General features: G+C 36.9%; 1 protein-coding gene across 2 annotated transcripts in view; it reads right to left on the bottom strand.

The window, feature by feature from the left end:
* Window positions 1–5,153: 5,153 nt before the first annotated feature.
* Window positions 5,154–23,766, bottom strand: part of Naxe (NAD(P)HX epimerase) — a 41,282-nt gene continuing 22,669 nt past the window's right edge. The window contains exon 2 of one of the 2 annotated variants that reach the window (XM_089104621.1): window positions 5,154–6,161. In XM_089104621.1, the coding sequence (XP_088960747.1) occupies window positions 5,457–6,158 (702 nt within the window). In that variant the 5' untranslated portion in view covers window positions 6,159–6,161 and the 3' untranslated portion in view covers window positions 5,154–5,456. The remainder of the gene's footprint in view (window positions 6,162–23,766) is intronic. The other variant, XM_089104620.1, reaches the window with a different exon arrangement.

The raw sequence follows: 23,766 nt of genomic DNA, 5'->3' as shown, positions 1-23,766 counted from the left end.
ATCGCTGGCGATTTCAATAAGACTAATAAGTCATGGATCTCCAGCATGCTTAATCTCAAGCAAGTTGTCTTAATCCCAACGCACGTCAGTGGTAGTATATAAGATCTTATTTTCACAAATATTCCCATTTATTACGGAGTAGACTGCTCTCTTGGTCCGTTGCATAAGTCTGACCATAATACCCTTCTTTGGAAGGCCAAAGCCGGCCTTCCAGCACCACGTAAAGTAAAAATTGCCATTCGACCTATGACTAAAGAGTCAATTCGTTCCTTCGGACAGTGGATTTGGACGTTTGACTTTGATGAGATTTGCTCTTTGACAGATATCGACCACAAAGTTGATACTTTCAACTCTTTGCTGTTATTTAAATATCATGAACATTTTCCTGAAAAAAATAACTGTTAGTGACACTGACAAACCTTGGGTAACACCAGATCTCAAGATGCTTATCTTAACTCGCTGCCAGTTTCATCGCAGTGGTGATATTGTTCAAGCAAACAAACTTCGTAACCGCATTGTTAAACTGTTACGAGCAGCGCAGAAACGGTACGTTCATGACAAAGTCTCGCCTCTCCTTCAAGTCGAGCCCCGCAAGTGGCACTCTGAAGTCAAGTGTCTTACCGGTAAACGTACCACCAGTGACGTTAAGATACAGAAAGATGACAGAACGCTGATAAAATCAGCTGAAGTGAACGCCTTTTTCACTTCAACCTGTACTACTCACCCGTCCTTCACCGAAGCCGAAATCGAAGCCCTCATTGCTGACGTCACTGAAGATACAATCGATGAGGTATCCGAGTTCGTGATGTATAAAGAACTTCAAAAGTTGAAAAGCAACTGTGCTTCTTATCCAGGAGAATTGCCTGTTAAACTTTTGAGAGAATATTCTATGTTTCTAGCAAAACAACTCTCATCAGTGATCAATCAGTCGTTCAAGGAGCACAAATTCACGAGTGCTTTGAAAAAAGCGCACGTGCGCGTCTTACCCAAAGTCAAAGACCCGAAATCCTGTGATCAGCGTCGTCCGATTTCTATTACACCTAATATGGCTAAAGTGACCGAATCCTTTATTTATAGAGAGCTCCTAGCCCAAGTTCAGCCAGCCCTTGATCTGTTTCAGTACGGCTGCTTGAAAGGAAGTAGTACGATGCATCATCTAGTACGTCTCTACCACCTGATTACCGAGTGGTTGGACAAAGGCAGTAGCCTCTTTGACCTGCTTTGAGTTGATTATCGTAAGGCATTTGACTTGATCAGCCATTATACAGCAGCAAATAACTTCGAAAAGATGGGCGTTAGGAAGCATATTTTGCTCTTAGTTGTTGACTTTCTGCGTAACCGCTACCACTGTGTCTATGCCCTCTTCCCAAGTGACTTAAACTCTGAGTGGGCTGAACTGACGTGTGGCGCGCCGCAAGGCACTAAGCTGGCAGCTCTTTTGTTTTTAGCGGTAATTAAGTAAATTATCCTCGAGTTTGAAGACAGATTCAAATACGTGGACGATATCTCCCTACTTCTGAAATATCTTGCTGAAAAGTCAGACGTGTATCCCCAGTTAAGCAGTGAGATCAGTAAAGCCTTTCTCGAGCAGTGTAGCATTAATGACCTCCAGCTTAATGTGAATAAAACAAAAGTCATGAGGTTTAATCCGCTTAAGCTTGACCTCTCGTGCCCGGATCCGTGGTACCCTGCCGCCTAAACCTCAGGGATTCTCGGGGTTACTTTCAATGTCGACTGTTCATTTAGTGCGCATATCGCCGTTCTAGTGAAAAAAAGTAGTTGCGTACAATGGTCACTACTTACCTTGCGCCGACTGGGTTTATCACAGTCAGCTGAAGACGGTTTATGTCACACATGTGCGCCCTATCCTAGAATAAAAATGTCATGTGTGGGGCCCTCAGGCTCATAGTATTGACCACCTAAGTGAAGATCTGGAGGTCATTCAAAACGGGCAGAGAAAGTGATACTAGGCCTGAAACACAGCTCTTATGAGGCTGCCCTTAGTAGCTTACGACTGCCAACGTTGCATGATAGGCACTTGCAGTTGATTTGAAATTTCGGGCAGTCCCTTCTTTGGTCCCAGAAACACCGTCCGTTGCTTTTCTCACCTGCGCCTATCACCGCCAACACCCGCCATAAAAACCAACTAGTGCCGCCAGAGTGTCGAACAACCCGTCACAGCAATGCGTTCGTGCCTTTTTTTTGTCAGTTATTTTAACCGCCAGTGACCAGTTTTATGCAATGTACTAAACAGCGCCATTTAGTCACGGCCACGGCTACGATAATTGTTTATAAAATAAATGAGTTTATAAACGATCATTATTTATATTTGGGCAAGATAATGGTAGTAGTCAAATTAAGCGTAAAGAAGTTCTATATATAACTAGACAAGATCACGGTTGTAAAGTTAAATTAAGCGTATAGAAGTCCAGCACTGCTATAGAACTAGAAGTCCTTCAAAATTAAGGCTTCCGAGTCTAGAGAAAAACTTAGTATACTTGAAAATTGATGAGGATAAATAAACTCGAATTGCTCTGATTTTGGTAGTGGCAAAATACCAGTATCTGGAAATAGTTATTCTGTAAAGTATTATTAGCTGGAAAAAACTATTTCTCGTAAGATTTTTCCTTTTTTTCTAAGCAGCAATAAAATGGTATATGATTCTCGTGACATTTTTCATTGTAAATTCCTGTTATTGTTAAGAGTGATTGTATTGAAAAGGTGTTAAAAAGTAGAATTCGTGTTTTGCAGCCAAAAATTAAAAAAAGTGAAGGATTTGGAGTATTTTTTAGACCACAACCTTTGCATGTCTAAATAAAAAGAAAGTACAGAAGTATATATCTGGAATTCGAAATCACAAGTAAATCAATGGCAAATGTGGTTCGGAATCATCTGCGAATGTAATTTAAACAACAAAACAGGCCCCTAGTTTCATGTATTAAACAGATTTCTAGTTTCCAAGATTTGAAGTTCTAAAAAGCTTCAGAATTGATACCCAGAACTGAACCTTTAGCATTCAGAGATAGCATTCTTAATCCTACTCCACAGAATAGATTAGACACAGACGGCGCCCGTTGAGGGGGGGGGGGTCAATTGTCCCCTCCCCCTATTTTTCTCCACCCCATAGATTTATAAAAATACTCTTTTCAATGAAAAGAAAAATCGGTAAAAAGCAACAAATGCCCCCCCTCCAGATTTGGAAAAATATATTTTTCTTATATCTTCATATCATTTTATTTAATCTTTGCCCCCCCCCCCCCTTTTATTCGTGTGAATTGGCGCTCTTGTTAAACACCTTACCGCTCTCAGCTTGGCCATCCAAACCTAAAAGCTTGATGTAGGTTTTGCAACTCTTCAACAGAAGAGAGAAGATTTTTGACGAAAAAAAGAACTAGTGATTGATCAGATTTGGTATCTTTACTGCCGCTGTGTCATGCATCACGTCACCCCTGAGAGAATATTTTTAGGTATTTTTAAGATAATTCTAGGTATCTTTGAAAGGTATCAGATTTTTAAGGCATTAGATGTTTCAAAATTTTAAATGGGTTTACAAGATTTGGAGCCCTTGCTGCCTGGGTGGTGGGTGGCATTCATCATGTCACCCCCTGATAGTATTTTTTTTAGGTATTTCAAAAATTTTGATTAAAAAGCTATTTCATAAAGTAATGGCTAAAGACCAGTAGTGGTTTGATAATTTATTTGCAAATATTCCAATAGCGGCATTTGTGATCGCTAGCATCTTGCCCAAACTTGTCAGTTCACAATTTGTAAATGTGATGTTTTTAATGTTTCTGGCAAACGGTCACGTGCAAGTTGTCACTACTGCTGGCACTTACTACCATTTTGCCAGTGGTCAGTATTTGACAGGAGATTTGATTTTTGTTTCACGTTGTTATTTGACTTAAGAAGGATCCCTACTATAAGTTAGTGTAACTGTTATCAGCAAGGTACCATTTCACCGACACTTTCTTATAGGTGTTTTTGTTATCAATTGTTGACAAATTTTTTTATCGCTAATTTGCAGTTCTTTAAGAATCTTTTAGCAGTGGCTGGTAGGTGGTTGAGAACATGTACAATTGGAAAGTTAAAAATCAGGTGTTTCTATACACCTAAAAAAACATAGGTGTTTCTACAGAAATATTTTTTTCTTTTTTTTAGTTCGCAGTTTTTTACTTTACGGTGTATATCCGTCAAGAAAACTGGGTAGACTTAAGGTCAAAATATCCTTCTTTTTTTGTCATAGCCTTGTCTGACTGCAGAAAGAAGACCATCTTTTTACAAGAAAGTGTTACATCCTACCCAATCCCAGCAAGATTGGAAAAAATCATACAACTGAAATTGCCACATTCGGCTCTGAAATAAAAACAATAGAATTGCCGGATATAATTTACTTTCTCTACTTCATCTTTTTCTGCATGACCAGTCAGCAAAACATTAATATTAAACTTTCTTCAGAATGTAGCTGTAATTTATGTTTGTTAAGAGAAAAGTATAGGATACATTTCAAAAAGCATGCATTTGCACTTGGGGGCTGACTGACTAGGGTGATCTACACTCTTTAATACACCCTTTTTGGGAAGAATAACAATTTTCGGATATCTAAAAAAGTACATTCTTCATGTCCATAGGGTTCTGTTCTTGGGGAGGAATGAATGATTTTCGACATCCCTGTGTTTATTATACGCACTAAACCTAGGAAATACCAGTTAAAGTAGAAACTAAATACAGTCTGAGATTTTTGCTGGACAACAAAATCGAATTCAACCCCGAGTAATTATACTCGGGGGTACATGAAAGTCTATTTGTTCGTCTTAGAACGGCAGTGAGAAAACAACACCTAATTTAAAGATGTTACGTCGAAAATCAGCCCCTTTTAGAGTATACAGGGGAGGGTAGCAGTTACCATACATAGGATGACACTGCAGTGTCATACATGACACTGCATCTATGAATAAGAATAAGATATTCTCAAACGCAGCATGGCCTATAAGCCATCAACAGTACTACTAAAATCGTTGCAAGACTCTGAAGAACAGAAGAAGATCTCTGAAGAGCCACAATCCCTACTGGATTATGTAAGACCAAAATAGCATGAAATCAAACTCGCAAGGCTGTTATCGATTTTACTCCTGCTTCTTATATTTATAAGAAGCTTGGAAATATAAAAGAAAAATCAAGGCAATAAGAAATGGATACTTCCTATTTTTATTGGGGTCCTTTATGTTGACCTTAAAGGGAAGACAGGGATTGCTATCCTTAGTGAACGATCCCTGAATTAGCAGCTCTTATTCCCATGCTCATACTGATTTTTTCCAATAGTGATATCTGGTGATGTTTCTAGTTCAAAATCTAGAACAGAAGAATAAGGAAAAAGCCAGGCAATGAGAAATAGATGCTTTCTGCTTCTATTTGGGTTAACAAAAATACAAGTTTAACAGCAGTTGCACAAAAAATAATCACCAATTATTAAGTTTCACAACACATTCAGTTCCAGGATATTCTGGTAGCTCCAGTCCATACTTCTCTTTTAAAGCGTCAGGGACAAATCTGCCTCCAAGAAAATGATGCTTACCATCAAACTTTTTCATACAGATCTTTGGTGCTGTAAGAGAAATCACAAGCTCAGGTGAGAGACTGGGAATTTCATTATTTGGACCTTCTTCAACATTCCAACCACTTGGTATGTCAATGCTGCATAGCGGTATTGAAGTTTTAGAGAGTGTTTCAAGTATTGGTTGAAATTGTGGACGAACTGGTGGCTTGAAACTAAAACCAAACAATGCATCAACTACAATATCAGCTTGTTCCTGTATTGTCTGTTCACTTGGAAATTCTTCAACAAAATTAATTCCCATCATTTTACACTGGTTGGTAAGGTTTGTGTATAAAGGTTTATCAGTACGTTTGGGGTAGAAAATCGAAGGGATAAAACCAAACATTTTGAGATGACGAGCTGCAACAAGACCATCACCACCATTATTTCCCGGGCCAACACAAATAAGTACTCGCTTCTTATCTGGATAGCATTTAGCAATTGCAGTTGCAGAGCTAAGTCCTGCTAGCTCCATCAGCTGATCAACGCTGAATCTATAGATGTTGAACAGTTCTTCATCAATCGCTATTGCTTCTTTTTGACACAAATACTTCATCTTACTCATTGCCTAAAAATAAAGACAAAGTAAACTCGCGTGTATTTTCAATCTGCCATGAAAATGTTATTGTCTTAGCTTCCCGTCTTACAGTCAAGTTTATTTCCACTAAATTATTCCAACCAATTCCACAAACATCTAGCATACCAAACGTAGGCATGGCAAGGTATAAATCAATCTTAAGTAAGCATGATGCACAACAAACTAAAATATTTCTTTTTTTCCTGCTTTCGCTTTAACAGTTAGCTAATATTAAAGTACTATCCAACTTAAGGATTAGTTATTTGTAATAACTCTCTGTCTAAAAACAGATATTTGGTCAACATCATAACCAAGGGAGGCTGGTTCACATTTGTAAAGAACAGGACTAGAAAATAAAGGACAGTGGACTGCATTAGTTTTCAAGCGTTTTTTCCATAAATGTAGGTAATTTATAATATTTTATAATTTATAACTCAATAATAATTATATATTAATTCAAATATTAATAATAATATATTCAAATTAATAAAAATAATTTAAAATATAAATATTTTATGATAAAAATACAAATAATACTAAAACATAACAAGCAAAGATTGCATGGAGAATGAGAAATATGAAGAACGAGATCAGAAAATATGGGGAATCCCCTTTTAAAAGGGGATTTCCCTGATAAAAAATGCCCTACATTAGATGTTATTCCCCTTTAGTCCTCTTTCATCTAATATAAATAAAATCATATAATAATAATTCAAATATTAAAGAAATCCATTTAAGTACCCGAAAAGAATATCGAACTTTTAATTTCCAGTTGAATTAGCACCATTAAAAGTTTCAATGATATTGCTAGCTACTATAGAGTATAGCTGTCTGTGTTCTTGCTTATATAATAACCTTTTTAATGCCTGCAAATATATAGTTTTTTCGTTTAATTGAATCTCCCCCAAAACTTTCCCTAGAAGTTTCACCTTAATACCCATAGCGTAATTAGTTACAGTAACTGTAATGGTAGTATTAATAGTAGGTCTATACACTTAGTGCCTTCTGGCTAGTTGAAATCTGCAACAACGTACCCTTAAAGGTCTAACTTAATAATGTAGGGTTGTTGAGATATTGCTTTGTCACCTTTTGAAAATCTGCATACTCATAGTTCTTTTTTATTTAGTTCAACATCCACCTAAATATTCCCTCGAAGCTTTACCTTTATACCCTTAACTTGTGTAAGTAGCAACAGTTGTAGTAGCATTAAGGGCAGTATGCACATACCGCCTTTGGTTTCTTCAACACACGCTGAAAGCATGAATTTAATACCATCAAGTGTTTCTGAAGCATTGCTGATACGTCCTCTTGACAACCTGTGTGAGTATAGTGTGTTCCGATTTAATTCAATACAGTTTCAATATTCCCAAATTTTTACCTTATACCCTTAGCTTTAGAAGCAGTAATAGTAGTAGCAATAGCTTCGCTAAAACTAAAAGTAGTAGCCTTAGCGGGAGCAGTAGTATAAGAATGAGCAGAAGCAAATAGCGATGAAGACCACACTGCCTTTCCATCATAAAAAAATAAGTAGAACAATAGGGAATTTTTTATACAAGACAGTTGAACGCAACTTTAAATGAATATTTAGACCCTATATTCAAGGGCCCTCCTCAGCAAAACAGACGAAGAGAATAAAAACAATACAAAAGAAACTTACATTATAATTCAATCATTAAAACTGTTTAAAAAAAATGTTTTAAAACAGCCCTAATATCATTACTTCAAGGAAGTTCAATCAGGAAGTTCTCCTTGTAAGATCCTTCCAGTAAGATTTCTGGGCAATTCTTGCGATGAAAAATGAGCGTAGGAGGGACGCAATTACCCATGGCACTGCCGCAAACACACATAGTAATATTCTGCTGACGTTACCTTGCCAACCTGTTTCTGTCCTTTAGCCGTAACAATTTTCCCTGGCTTGTGGACTGTTGATAGTCTAGTTTCGTCTACATTCCAAATATTTTGCGCGGTAAATTTGTGACACTAGTACGCAGCACCAAGATTTTCAAAAAATCCCCACCTGTCACACAATAGAAAGCAGTTGCACAGCCGATACTGGTCTCTACAGGCGCTCTTACAGTAAGATGTGGGTGTATTGTCATATAACCACTGTAACTTACTTCACCTGCATCATTTTGATTGTCACTGGTGTCCATGAATTTGGTATGGTGAGTCCATTTGCAAGAGAATGCCTGCAAGCAAGCTGACGAACTTCAAGCGGTGTTAAACCATAATGAATATGGCAAACGACTTACAAGTATTTAGCAAGAGGATTTTCTTGTTCTTCTGTAAAGATCTGTCTTGTAGCATGAAGTGGTGAGAAAAATGAGAGAGGTAGAAGTTCAATATCCACATCCTGTTTCTCAGCCTTGAATGCAAAAGGAAAAATTGGTTTGCCCGAAGAAGAGCGAAAAAATTCACAAGTTTACATACGCAAGTTCTTGGGCGACGAGGAGCTTAATCAGAAGCGGTTTTAGGGGAGGAGCAGGGGGTGTACTTTCCCATGGCGCAGAAATTTTGGGGGTGCATAATTTCAAATAAATAATCTAACGGTTATAGTCATTTTGTGTTTTTTTAGATTTTTTTTTATTAAAATAAAGTAGAGGGCATAGTTAACAAATTAAATAATTAATAAAATAAATGTGAATTAAGCAATAATAATTTAAATAATTAAAGTAAAATAATTAGTAATGCTATATGCAGTGATGAATAATTGTCATATTGAATATTGTTAACTTATGAGTTTTTTTTCTTTTTAGTTTGTGAGTTTTTTCTGTTTATTTGTATGTTATATTTATTTTAGTTTAGTTTTTTTTTATATTTTTTCTCTTTTGTAAAGGCTTCCGGATGTGAAGTCGAAATATTCCAAAACTTATAGGCCTAGTCAGTGAGTTATTTATAAGTAGTAGGTTAAATATGTCACTGAGTTATATATTTCTGTATAAAACTTATATAGGCCTAGTCAGCGAGTTATGTATATTTGTAAGTAGTAGGTTAAATTTGTGACTGGGTTATGACCTTTGAAAAACAAAAGTGATCCGTGTATCTGGCCTCCCCCAGGCCATTCAGCGTGTCCCCAGGTGGCAATAGGGGAACACTCTACAGATATGTAGGGTACCTCCATAGGAGGCACGAACCAAGGGGGGACCTTGTCCCTGGCGGTCCATAACAGAAACCGGGGCACCCTCGCCCGGGGTCATAAATACAGGCGGAGGAAGAAGAAGGCCCCTCAAATGTACACTCAAAAGGGCCCACTGGTTTGTCCACAAGTTCCATGAGTTGCAAACCTTCTCCCAGCAATGGGTATAATTGCATGGTGATCCAGAACACCCTCGCGGGAGGATCCTCTATAGGAGGACAACTGCGGCAGGGCGGAAGATCCATATCTATGGACAACAGCCTCTGCAAAGGGCTGCCTCGACCTTTTTAGGGTACCAGCAAGACTGGGGACCTTGTAGTAAACTCTATTCCCACTTGAAGAGTGGCGCCCCTCGAGGAAATTATAGCCTAGTAAACGACATAGCATTCGCACGGGATTCTGACTAATGGACAATTCTTCTGGGATTGGTATGTTTTGATGGGCGTCTTTGGGCTGAAAAACCTCTATCTAGCTAATTTATCTATTATGGGCTGCCTCCCCGTAGTAGCATAATATTTGTAGGCATGAATATATAATGAGTCGGAGGTAATAGGCTTGAGATCGTCTGTGCAGGATTTCTACTCTTGTTGACAGAAGAGCATCGCCAAGTGCTGAAAACCATGTTGTGACCAAGATGGGCCCAGGATTGTACAAAGCCTCAATTCATGGAGGTCCCAGGGACTTCTTGCTGTCCGGTTGTAAGCCGGCTTAAGCACTTCAGTGTAGACTTGAGAAGATATGTGATCCCCGTCCTGCACTGGTATCCGGGATCATTGCTTTTCCTGAGGCGAAAAAAATTTCAATGATTTAAAGAACATGAAAATTGAAACTTTGAATGTTATAACACTAAAAAATAACTATCGTATCGACATTTTGACTGACGAGTTGAGACGATTCGAATTGGATTTATTAGGAGTTTCAGGAACTCATATCCCAGGGGTAGCAAGCATGACGTAATGTGATATAGAATTTATTTACTCAGGCATGAAGGATGGGGTACATAGACAGGGAATAGTGCTTATCATGAATAAGAAAGCGGCTTAGTCTTGTTTAGGCAGGGATGGTATTAATAATAGAATACTAATTGCTCATTTTATGACTAGAAAGTTCAGGGTATCAGTTATAGTAGTATACGCCCCTGTAGAACCGACTGATGGAGAGACTAGTGACTCAGATGAATTTTACTTACAGTTACAGGAGCAAATAGACAAGGTCCCAGGTAGAAATATGATGTTATTACTGGGAGATTTTAACGCCCAGGTTGGTAGAAATAAGGATAGATGTTATCCCAGCTTAGGTAAATTTGGTGTAGGAAAAGAAAACAGTAATGGATACAGCCTTTTGCAATTTTGTAGGTATAACAATCTAGTTATAACAAATGCGGTGTTTGGTCATAAAATGGCTCATAAGTTAACATGTTATTCACGTGATGGTAAGACAGCAAACCATATTGATTATGTTATAGTAAACCGAAGACTGGCAGGATCAATACAAGATACTAGGGTATATAGGAGTGCTGTTATTGATGTTAAAAGTAAAGATCACCATCTAGTAGTGTCAAGGGTTAATTTAAAGCTGAAATATCGGAAGGGTAATTACCTAACAGGAAGTTATGATGTTAGTAGACTCCAGGATGAGAATTTGAGAGAAACTTTCCAGGAGCAGTTGAATATTAAACTTGAGAGTTTAAAATTTGATAATGTGGAAGATGGTTGGAATAATTTTAGAAAAATAATTTGTGAAGTTGCTGAAGGTGTATTAGGGAAGAAAGCTAGACTGCAGCTAAGAATATTAGAAAAAAAGCTTTATGTTTAATAGAAAGGAAAAAGGACTTGTACAAGAATTATCTGAGTGATAGATCGCATGAAAACAAAAGAAATGTATAGAAAGTGGAGAAAGCATTGAAATATGAACTAAGGAGGTGTGAAATGGAGGCCATGGATAAAATTGCCGAGGATCTGGAAGATGCAGCTAGACGGCATAATAGTAAAATATTGTACTGGCACGTTAACACTTTGAGAGGTAGTAGTCAATCCGGACTTGTCCCAGTTAAAGATAGGAATGGGGTGGCAATTAGCGATAAGGAAAAAGCTAAAGCGAGATGGGCCGAACATTTTGAGAATTTGCTTAACCGAGATAGAGTGTAGGAAAAAATATAGAGGAAAATGAAAAAGTTTGTAATACCTTGGATGTGAAGGAAGATTTGTTTTGTGAGGAGGAATTAGCAACAGTACTAAAAGGATTAAAGAATAATAAGGTTGCAGGTTCTGATAGGGTGGTAAATGAGTTTCTTAAATATGGTGGCTCTGAGGTTAGAAATAAGTTATTGAAGATTATGAATATGATTTTTAAAAAGGGGAAGTATCTACCGATTTTAGAAAAACCTTAACTAAACCACTATATAAGAAAAGTGATAAGATTGAGTATCGTAATTATAGAGGAATTAGCTAGTTTCTGTAGGTAGCAAAGTTGCTTAGTAACATGATACTTTTTAGACTGAGAGATGCCGTAGACAAAGTTTTAAGAGAAGAGCAGTGCGGTTTTAGAAAGGGTAGAGGATGTGTTGACCAAATTTTAACTCTTAGGTTAATAATTGAGAATTGCCTGAGTTTTCAAACACCTTTGTTTCTCAGTTTTATAGATTATTAGCAAGAGATAGATTCTGTTGATAGAGGAGATTTAGTAAAGGTTTTATCCTTGTATGGTATACCAGACAAATACATTAAAGTGATTAGTGCTATGTACGAGAATAACACTGTTGCGGTTAAGGTAGATAATGAGGTTAGCAGCTGGTTTTGTATTAAATCAGGAGTTAAGCAGGGTTGTGTTCTATCCTCCTTTATATGGATTATTTTGATGGACTTTGTTTTAAGGAGCACAGGAAAGGCAATGGCAGACCACGGAATCAAATGGGGAGGAAAAAGTCTCCTGGACTTGGATTATGCTGATGATTTAAGCATTCTAGATGAAAGTGTGAGCAAAATGAATGAAGATTTTGAGGTTTTGCGAGTTCAGGGTGCTAGTATTGGTTTGAAAATTAATGTTAGGAAGACTAAGTCACTAAGGCTAGGAATAAGTGAAGATGAAAAGGTGACGTTGGGTAATTGAAAAGATTGATCAGGTGGGCAGCTTCACTTACCTTGGTAGTATTATTAGTAAAGATGGTGGGAGCAGTGAAGATGTTAAAAATAGAATAGCCAAGGCTCAGGGTGTTTTTTCACAGTTAAAAAATGTCTGGAAGAATGGGAAGATAAGTCTGCAAACCAAGATTAGAATCTTAGAAGCTACAGTGATGATAGTGGTCAAATATGGCTCTGAAGCATGGACGCTCCGAAAGGCGGATGAAGATTTGCTAGATGTTTTCCAGAGAAATTGCTTAAGGATTGTTCTGGGTACCCAGCTGACTGACCGTATTTCAAACAATCGGCTATACGAAAAATGTGGTTCAATACCGCTTTCTAGGTCTATAATGAAAGAAAGGTTGAGGTGGTTAGGGCATGTTGTGCGGATGAAGGATGACAGATTGCCGAAGATTGTTCTTTTCGGCCAACCATCTAGGGCTAAACGGAAAGCAGGTCGTCCCCGTCTGGGGTGGGAGGACGTCATAAAGAAAGATTTAAAGGAAATGGGAACTTCGTGGGCGGGTGTAAAAGGGAGGCTTTGAATAGATTGGGGTGGAGGAGGAGCGTGCGTAGCTGTGTTGGCCTCAGGCGGCTTGGTGCTGCGATGAGTTGTTAGTAGTAGTAGTAGTTATTTTTAGTTGCCTCACCAAGCTATTTTTCTGAGCCAAGCAAGGTTTGGTCCAATCATACTGAATCTTCCAGGCTAAAGTATATGGGATTGTCGTATCTTCATGGAGTGTATCTAACAAAATATGAAGTAAACATCAGTGAAGTTTGTTGCAAAAATTTAGCTTTCCAGATCTGCCAGGCCCAGATTCCCCAGTCCTAGAGTGGCGAACCAGGGCTGGTTTTTTTGTGGCGAAAGTGGGGTTTTTCTGTCCAAACGTGTGTTTTATACATATAATGTATATCATTAATAATTTACTAAGTCTCAGAATTTTCGATCGACACAAAAATTTCTCTCTTACCTTTACGTTAGAGAGCAACTTTTTCATTTTCCTTTAACACAAAAACTTACTTTTGAACCCCTAAAAATCAACTTACCATATAAAACCTTGAAAACGGTGTTCAACTTAAAGTTGAATACATCCAAACTTTCGCTACTAGATGGCAACTTGAACACTAAATTATAGGAACTTTTCTATTGATAGCTCCCAATTTCAATGCAAATGACGAACTTGGGTTGTGGCTAACCTGAGCCGGTCTCCCCTACTAGTAGTAGTGGCATGCAAATATTACCTTTCTGGTCAATTGGTCATTCCCATTATCATTTCCTGAAAGTTCCAAATTAATATACTCAGTCACTCCTGAGTTAAGCCCTTGTGACAACCTGTACACACATAACGCGTTTTGGTTTAGTTCAACACTCCCTGAAACATTCCCTGAAAGGCTCATCTGAATGCCCTTTGCCTTTTTGGAAAGCTATAACAATCTTATGAAAAGTCAATAACATATGCTATATGTAGTGGAAGTGGTAGCAGTAGCAATGGTGGAAGTTGTAGTAGTAGTAGTAACAGGCAAATATTACCTTTTTGGTCAATTGGTCATCTCCCTCGTCATTTCCTGACAGTTCCAAATTAATATACTTAGTCATTCCTAAGTTAATGTTTTTGGCAACCCATACACACGTAACGTATTTTGATTTAGTTCAATACTAGTAGAGAGGCCCTAAGATCTCCGAACGGGAGTCCATATATGGGCATAGAATCCCTCGAGGGGAGAGGATTTCCGAGAAATTGATTGCGTAACCGAAGGGGAGAGGATTTCCGAGAAATTGATTCCGTAACCTAACCTAACCTATCATGAGGTCCGAACGGGAGTCCATATATGGGCATAGAATCCCTCGAGGGGAGAGGATTTCCGAGAAAATGATTGCGTAATCGAAGGGGAGAGGATTTCCGAGAAATTGATTGCGCAAACTAACCTAACCTATCATGAGCTCCGAACGGGGGTCCATATATGGGCATAGAATCCCTCGAGGGGAGAGGATTTCCGAGAAATTGATTGCGTAATCGAAGGGGAGAGGATTTCCGAGAAATTGATTGCGTAATCGAAGGGGAACTAAATTTCCGAGAAAATGATTGCGTAATAGAAGGGGAACTAAATTTCTGAGAAATTGATTACATAATCGAGGGGAGAGAATTTCCGAGAAATTTATTTGTTGGTGTTCGTCCAGGAGAATTGTCTCCGGGCGAAGTTTGCACATGCGCATTAACGATGGGGAAGAGATATATTGATCTTAGAGATGAAGAGATTAACGCGGGAAAGGGTTTCCTAGGAATTTCAAATGTGACAGCGCAGTGATGCCAAAACAAAAGGAACACGCAGAAATTACGTTTAGGGATTATTTGGGCGAAATAGTTTTGAGACATTTTAGAAGATGATTTGAGCGTAACCGATTGAGGCATTTTAGAAGATGATTTTAGAAGATGATTTAGAAGAGGATTTGAGGGTGAAACTCTGTGATCGTTATAATACACAAGTTCCATTTGAATAGTCATGTGAGGTCCCCTACCCCAACAACCCCCCCTACCCCAACCCCGAAGCAACCCCCCGGCCCCCAAAGGCCCCCTTCCAGGCCCCCAAAGACCCCCTGGACCCAAAAGGCCCCCCGGGGCCCCAAAAAGCCCCCGAACTTTTTTGCCCTCCATTTTTTAAATACTTTTTTATTTGCGCATTTGAGACACAGAAGGGCCCCATCCCCCCAACTTTTGGCTCCCCATCCCCCCAACTTTTGGCTCCCCATCCCACCATTAGTGTTTTGTTGTGGTTTACCTTGTCACAGTTACATTCTCTTAATTGTTCAAAGTTCATTTTGAATTTCTTTCCTTGAAATGCAAGAGTTTGAATTTTCAGTAGTGTTTTGTCGTGGTTTACCTTGTCACAGTTACATTCTCTTGATTTTTCAAAGTTCATTTTGAATTTCTTTCGTTGAAATGCAAGAGTAGGAATATTTCAGTCGTGTTTTGTCGTTGTTTACCTTGTCACAGCTACATTCTCTTGATTTTTCAAACTTCATTTTGAATTTCTTGCCTTGAAATACAAAAGTTGGAATATTTCAATAGTGTTTTGTCGTGGTTGACCTTGTCACAGTTACATTCTCTTGATTTTTCAAAGTTCATTTTGAATTTCTTTCTATGAAATGCAAGAGTTGGAATATTTCAGTAGTGTCTTGTCGTGGTTTACCTTGTCACAGTTAAATTTTCTTGATTTTTCGTAGTTCATTTTGAATTTCTTTCTTTGAGATACAAGGTCCGAATTATTTCCACAGTGTTACGTCTTTCTTTACATAGTCAGAGTCACATTCTCGTGTCACAATTACATTCTCTTATTTTCATGCTTAACTTCGAATTTATTTAATTGAAAAGCATGAGTTATAACATTTCATTAGTGTCTTGTCTTGGTTTACCATTTTAAGGATAGATTCTCATGATTTTTGAAAGTTTATTTTGAATTTCCTTCGTTGAAATGCAAAAGTTGAATTATTTCACTAGTGTTTTGTCGTGGTTTACCTTGTCACAGTTACATTCTCTTAATTTTTCAAAGTTCATTTTGAATTTCTTTCTTGAAATACAAGAGTTGGAATATTTCAGCAGTGTTTTGTTGTGGTTTACCTTGTCACACTTACATTCTAGGTATAGTTAGGTTAAGATGTTAGGTTAGCCTACGTACGCGCGCGTACGTAGGCTAACCTAACCTAACTTAACCTAGCCAAACCTAGCCTAACCTAACTTGATCTAGCCTAACCTAACCTAACCATACTCGCCGGAAAATCCCCCCAGGTCTTTTTTGTACCATGCTTAAGTTAGGTTAGGTCAGTTTATCATGAGCGCTCATGATAAGCTAACCTGACCTAACTTAAACATGGTGAAATGTTTACTAGCTAACCTAACCTAACTTAGCTAACCTAACCTAACCAAACAACAGCCCAGACATGTAAACAAATAGATTCTGACATAGAAACAGATAAAGACATGCACTTTAGACATTCAAACCAACGAAGACAAATTCTTGGACTTGTAAAAAACCAACCCAGATACAAAACACTAGTGAAATATTCCAACTCTTGCATTTCAACGAAAGAAATCCAAAATGAACTTTGAAAAATCAAGAGAATGTAACTGTGACTAGGTAAACCATAACAAAACACTACTGAAATATTCCAACTCTTGCATTTCAATGAAAGAAATTCAAAAATGAACGTTGAAAAATCAAGAAAATGTAACTGTGACAAGGTAAACCACTACAAAACACCACTGAAATATTCCAACTCTTGCATTTCAATGAATGAAATTTAAAATGAAGTTTGGAAAATCAGGAGAATGTAACTGTGACAAGGTAAACCATGACAGAACACTACTGAAATATTCCAACTCTTGCATTTCAACGAAAGAAATTCAAAATGAACTTTGAAAAATCAAGAGAATGTAACAGTGACAAGGTAAAACACGACAAAACACTATTGAAATGTTTCCAACTCTTACATTTCAACAAAAGAAATTCAAAATGAACTTTGAAAAATCATGAGAATGTAACAGTGACAAGGTAAACCACAACAAAACCCTACTGAAATATTCCAACTCTTGCATTTCAACGAAAGAAATTCAAAATGAACTTTGAAAAATCAAGAGAATGTAACTGTGACTAGGTAAACCACATCAAAACACTACTGAAATATTCCATCTCTTGCATTTCAACGAAAGAAATCCAAAATGATGTTTGAAAAATCAAGAGAATGTAAGTGTGACAAGGTAAACCACGAGAAAATACTACTGAAATATTCCAACTCTTGCATTTCAATGAATTAAATCCAAAATGAACTTTGAAAAATCAAGAGAAAGTAACTGTGACAAGGTAAACCACGACAAAACACTACTGAAATATTCCAACTCTTGCATTTCAACGAAAGAAATTCAAAATGAACTTTGAAAAATCAAGAGAATGTAACTGTGACGAGGTAAAGCACGATAAAACAGTACTGAAATATTCAAGCTGATTAATGTCAATGAGAGAAATCCAAGATTAATTTGGAAAAGTCATTAGAACAAAACTTTGACAAGGTGAACTACAACAAAACACAATTGAAATATTCCAATTCTTACATTTCAACATCAGAAAACATTTCCGGGCTTTTAAAAATCCAGGGAATGACAGTCTAACAAGGTAAACCATGACAAAACACTACTGAAATATTCCAACTCTTGCATTTCAACGAAACAAATCCAAAATGAAGTTTGAAAAATTAAGAGAATGTAACAGTGACAAGGTAAATCACAACAAAACACTACTGAAATATTCCAACTCTTGCATTTCAATGATAGAAATTCAAAATGAACTTTGAAAAATCAAGAGAATGTAAGTGTGACAAGGTAAACCACAACAAAACACTACTGAAATATTCCAACTCTTGCATTTCAACGAAAGAAATTCAAAATAAACTTTGAAAAATCAAGAAAATGTAACTGTGACAAGGTAAACCATAATAAAACACTACTTAAATATTCCAACTTACATTTCAACGAAAGAAATTCAAAATGAACTTTGAAAAATCAAGAGAATGTAACTGTGACAAGGTAAACCACGACAAAACACTACTGAAATATTCCAACTCTTGCATTTCAACGAAAGAAATTCAAAATGAACTTTGAAAAATTAAGAGAATGTAACTGTGACAAGGTAAACCACAACAAAACACTATTGAAATATTCCAACTCTTACATTTCAATGAAAGAAATCCGAAATGAACTTTGAAAAATCAAGAGAATGTAACTGTGACATGGTAAACCACCACAAAACAATACTGAAATAATTCAACTCATGCATTTCAACGAAAGAAATACAAAATGAACTTTGAAAAATCACGAAAATGAAAGTGTGACAAGGTAAACCACGATAAAACACTATTGAAATATTCAAACTCTTGCATTTCAATGAAAGAAATTCAAAATGATCTTTGAAAAATTAAGAAAATGTAAGTGTGACAAGGTAAACCACAGCAACACACTACTGAAATATTCCAACTCTTGCATTTCAATGAAAGAAATATAAAATGAACTTTGAAAAATCAAGAGAATTTAACTGTGACAAGGTAAACCACAACAAAACACTACTGAAATAATCCAACTCTTGCATTTCAACGAAAGAAATTGAAAATGAACTTTGAAAAATCAACTAAATGTAACTTTGACAAGGTAAAGCACAACAAAACACTACTGAAATATTCCAACTCTTGCATTTCAATGAAAAAAATTCAAAATGAACTTTGAAAAATTAAGCGAATGTAACTGTGACAAGGTAAAACATGACAAAACAATACTGAAATATTCCAGCTCTTGCATTTCAACGAAAGAAATTCAAAATGAACTTTGAAAAATCAACAAAATATAACTGTAATAAATAAAATATATAAAATATGTAGTAAATAAATAAAATATAACTTTGAAAAATCAAGAGAATGTAACTGTGACAAGGTAAACCACAACAAAACACTACTGAAATATTCCAACTCTTGCATTTCAACGAAAGAAATTCAAAATGAACCTTGAAAAATCAAGATAATGTAACTGTGACAAGGTAAACCACAACAAGACACTACTGAAATATTCCAACTCTTGCATTTCAATGATAGAAATTCAAAATGAACTTTGAAAAATTAAGAGAATGTAACTGTGACAAGGTAAAGCAGGACAAAACATTACTGAAATATTCGAACTCTTGCATTTCAACGAAAGAAATTCAAAATGAACTTTGAAAAATTCAAGGGAATGTAACTGTGACATGATAAACCACGACAAAACACTACTGAAATATTCCAACTCTTGCATTTCAACGAAAGAAATCCAAAATGAACTTTGAAAAATCAAGTGAATGTAAGTGTGACAAGGTAAACAACGACAAAGAGAATGTAACTGTGAGAGAAAACACTACTGAAATATTCCAACTCTTGCATTTCAAGGAAAGAAATCCAAAATGAACTTTGAAAAATTAAGAGAATGTAACTGTGACAAGGTAAACCACAACAAGACACTACTGAAATATTCCAACTCTTGCATTTCAATGATAGAAATTCAAAATGAACTTTGAAAAATCAAGAGAATGTAACTGTGACAAGGTAAACCACGACAAAACACTACTGAAATAGTCCAACTCTTGCATTTCACTGAAAGAAATCCAAAATCAACTTTGAAAAATCAAGAGAATGTAACTGTGACGAGGTAAAGCACGAAAAAACACTACTGAAATATTCCAACTCTTGCATTTCAACGAAAGAAATTCCAAATGAACTTTAAAAAATTAAGAGGGTGTAGCTGTGACAATGTAAAGCATGACAAAACAATACTGAAATATTCCAACTCTTGCATTTTAATAAAAGAAATCCGAAACGACCTTTTAAAAATCATGGAAATTTAACTGTGACAAGGGAAAGCACGACCAAAAACTATTTAAGTTTTCCAACCCTTGCATTTCAATGATATAAATTCAAAATGAACTTTGAAAAATCAAGAAAATGTAACTGTGACATGGTAAACCATGACAAAACACTACTGAAATATTCCGACTCTTGCATTTAAATGAAAGAAATTCAAAATTAACTTTGAAAAATCAAGAAAATGTAACTGTGACAAGGTAAACCACAACAAAACACAACTGAAATATTCCAACTCTTGCGTTTCAACGAAAGAAATTCAAAATGAACTTTGAAAAATCAAGAAAATGTAACTGTGACAAGGTAAACCACAACAAACCCTACTGAAATATTCCAACTCGTGCATTTCAATGATAAAAATTCAAAATGAACATTGGAAAATCAACAGAATGTAAGACAAGGTAAACCATGACAAAACACTACTGAAATATTCCAACTCTTGCATTTCAACGATAGAAATCGAAAATGAATTTTGAAAAATCAAGAGAATGTAACTGCGACATGGTAAACCACGAAAAAACACTACTGAGACAATCCAACTGTTGCATTTCAATGAAGGAAATTAAAAATGAACTTTGAAAAATCAAGAGAATGTAACTGTGACAAGGTAAACCACGACAAAACACTACTGAAATATTCCAACTCTTGCATTTCAAGAAAAGGAAATTGAAAATGAACTTTGAAAAATTAAGAGAATGTAACTGTGACAAGGTAAGCCATGACAAAACACTACTGAAATATTCCAACTCTTGCATTTTAAGGGAAGAAATCCAAAATGAACTTTGAAAAATCAAGAGAATGTAACTGTGACAAGGTAAACCACGACGAACCACTACTGAAATAATCCAACTCTTGCATTTCAATGAAAAAAATCCAAAATGAAATTTGAACTATCATGAGAATGTAACAGTAACAATGTAAAGCACAACAAGACACTACAGAAATATTAAAATTCTTGCATTTCAACGACAAAAATCCAAAATGAACTTTTAAAAATTAAGAGAATGTAATTGTGACAAGGTAAACCATGACAAAACACTACTGAAATATTCCAACTCGTACACTTCATGAAAGAAATCCAAACTGAACTGTAAAAAATTAAGAAGATGTAGCTGTGAAAAGGTTAACCACAATCAAACACTACTGAACTATTCCGACTCTTGCATTTCAACGAAAGAAATCCAAAATGAACTTTGAAAAATCAAGTGAATGTAAGTGTGACAAGGTAAACAACGACAAAGAGAATGTAACTGTGAGAAAACACTACTGAAATATTCCAACTCTTGCATTTCAAGGAAAGAAATCCAAAATGAACTTTGAAAAATTAAGAAAATGTAAGTGTGACGAGGTAAACCACAACAAAACACTATTGAAATATTCCAAATCTTGCATTTCAATGAAAGAAACCCAAATGAACTTTGAAAAATTAAGAGAATGTAACTGTGACAAGGTAAACCACGACAAAACACTACTGAAATATTCCAACTCATGCATTTCAATGAAAGAAATCCAAAATGAAGTTTGAAAAATCAAGAGAATGTAACAGTGACAAGGTAAACAACGACAAAACACTACTGAAATATTCCAACTCTTGCATTTCAACGAAAGAAATTCAAAATGAACTTTTAAAAATCAAGAGAATGTAGTTGTGACATGGTAAACCACAACCAAAAAATACTGAAATATTCAAACTCTTGTGTTTCAAGGAAACAAATTCAAAATGAACTTTGAAAAATCTAGAAAATGTAAGTGCGACAAGCTAAAGCACGACAAAACACTACTGGTGGGATGGGGAGCCAAAAGTTTGGGGGATGGGGCCCTTCTGTGTCTCAAATGCGCAAATAAAAAAGTATTAAAAAATGGGAGGCAAAAAAGTTGGGGGGCTCTTTGGGGACCGGGGGAGGGGGCTTTGGGGGCCCTTTGTGGGTCAGGGGGCTCTTTGGAGGCCCGAGGGGCATTAGGGGGCCTTTGGGGGCCGGGGGGTTCCTTCGGGATTGGGGTAGGGGGGTTGATGGGGTAGGAGATCTCACATGACTGTTCAAATGGAACTTGTGTATTATAACAACCAGAGTTTCACCCTCAAATCCTCTTCTAAATCATCTTCTAAAATGCCTCAAACGGTTTCGCTTAAATCATCTTCTAAAATGTCTCCAAACTGTTTCGCCCAAATAATCCCTAAACGTAATTTCTGCGTGTTCCTTTTGTTCTGGCATCCCTGCGCTGTCACATTTGAAATTGTTAGGAAACCCTTTCCCGCGTTAATCTCTTCATCTCTAAGATTAATATATGTCTTCCCCATCGTCAATGCGCATGTGCAAACTTCGCCCGAAGACAATTCTCCTAGACGAACACCAACAAATAAATTTCTCGGAAATTCTCTCCCCTCGATTATGTAATCAATTTCTCAGAAATTTAGTTCCCCTTCGATTACGCAATCATTTTCTCGGAAATTTAGTTCCCCTTCGATTACGCAATTAATTTCTTGGAAAACCTCTCCCTTTCTATCACACAATTGATTTCTTGGAAATCTTTTTCCCTCGAAGGATTCTATGCCCATATATGGACACCCGTTTGGACTTCATGATAGGTTGGGTTACACAATCAAGTTCCCGGAAATCCTCTCCCTCCCTATTAAAAAACTAATTTCTCGGAAATTCTAACCCCTCAAATGATTCTATGCACCTATATGGTCTCCCGTTCAGACCTCCTGAGGTTAGGTTAGGTTACGCAATCAGATTCCTAGAAATCCTCTCCCCTTCGATTACGCAATCAATATATCGGAAATCCTCTCCCCCCGAGGGATTCTATGCCCATATATGGACTGCCCTTCGGAGATATTAGGGCCTCTCTACTAATACTCCTTTCAACATTCTCTGAAATACCCTTTTCCTTTTGAAAAGTAATAACAATTTTTCTGGAAAGTCAATAACCTATGCTGTATGTAAACAATGAACGAATTGCCTAACTTATAGCCCTTGCCCCGAGGGCCAAGACAAAGGCTTGTTGCCCTCAAATCACTTTTGACTCTTAAAAAGGACATTATAACTATCAATTTCCGATCAAATATCCCATCCGAAGTTTATATGACTCCTATACCATCAAAACCTTATATGCCCCAAGGGCATAACTTACAGCCTTTGCCCCAGGGACCTGGTGGGTTGCATCAACCTTGGAGGCATTGTTATATATCCTCTCGACCATCTGGACAAGATGGCCATTTCATAATTTTGATCAGATACGCCTGGGGAAAAGAGGGTGTTGGAGGAGGGCAGCTAATTGGCCTCCATCACTTTTGACTCTTAATAGGGAACTAGAACTTTTAATTTCCAATTAAAAGAGCCACCACTAAAGTTTGCAAAACCACCCTTCCATAAAAACCTATATGTCCCCGGGGCATAACTTACTACTCTTGCCCCCAGGTTGTGAGGGGTTGTTTCAACCCAAAGGCCTTGTCATATAATCTTAAGACTATTTTGAATAAAATGTTATCTCAAAATTTTGATCAGATGCATTTGGGGAAAAGAGGACGTGAGGCGGGGAGGGGGGCTATCTGCCTAATTATCAATCTGACTCTTAAAAACGCCATTGGAAATTTTGATTTCCTATCAATGAGCCTCCTCGAAAGTTTATACGACCACCCTTTCAATAAAAACCTTGTAGCCCCCGGGGCATAACTTACAACTCTTGCCCTGAGAGCTGGGGTCGGGGGGGGGCGGGCTGTCATCCTCAGACTTAATTACTGGACCTTTCAGTTACGGTAAACAAAATGGTTGTTTAAATTTTGATCAAGATAATTTCTTAAACCACATTGGCCTGACCTGACACATTGGCAAATAACTCGCTTTTATTGTTGTTAGGTAGTTGGTTTTAATTTTTTAGCTTTTATTGATACATCGTTTCGTTTCGCGCTGA

The sequence above is a fragment of the Artemia sp. Qi Xiang Cuo genome, chromosome 18, assembly GCF_049724085.1.
Source record: "Artemia sp. Qi Xiang Cuo chromosome 18, ASM4972408v1, whole genome shotgun sequence".
Classification (NCBI taxonomy): domain Eukaryota; kingdom Metazoa; phylum Arthropoda; class Branchiopoda; order Anostraca; family Artemiidae; genus Artemia; species Artemia sp. Qi Xiang Cuo.
This window is presented reverse-complemented; position numbering and strand designations above follow the sequence as displayed.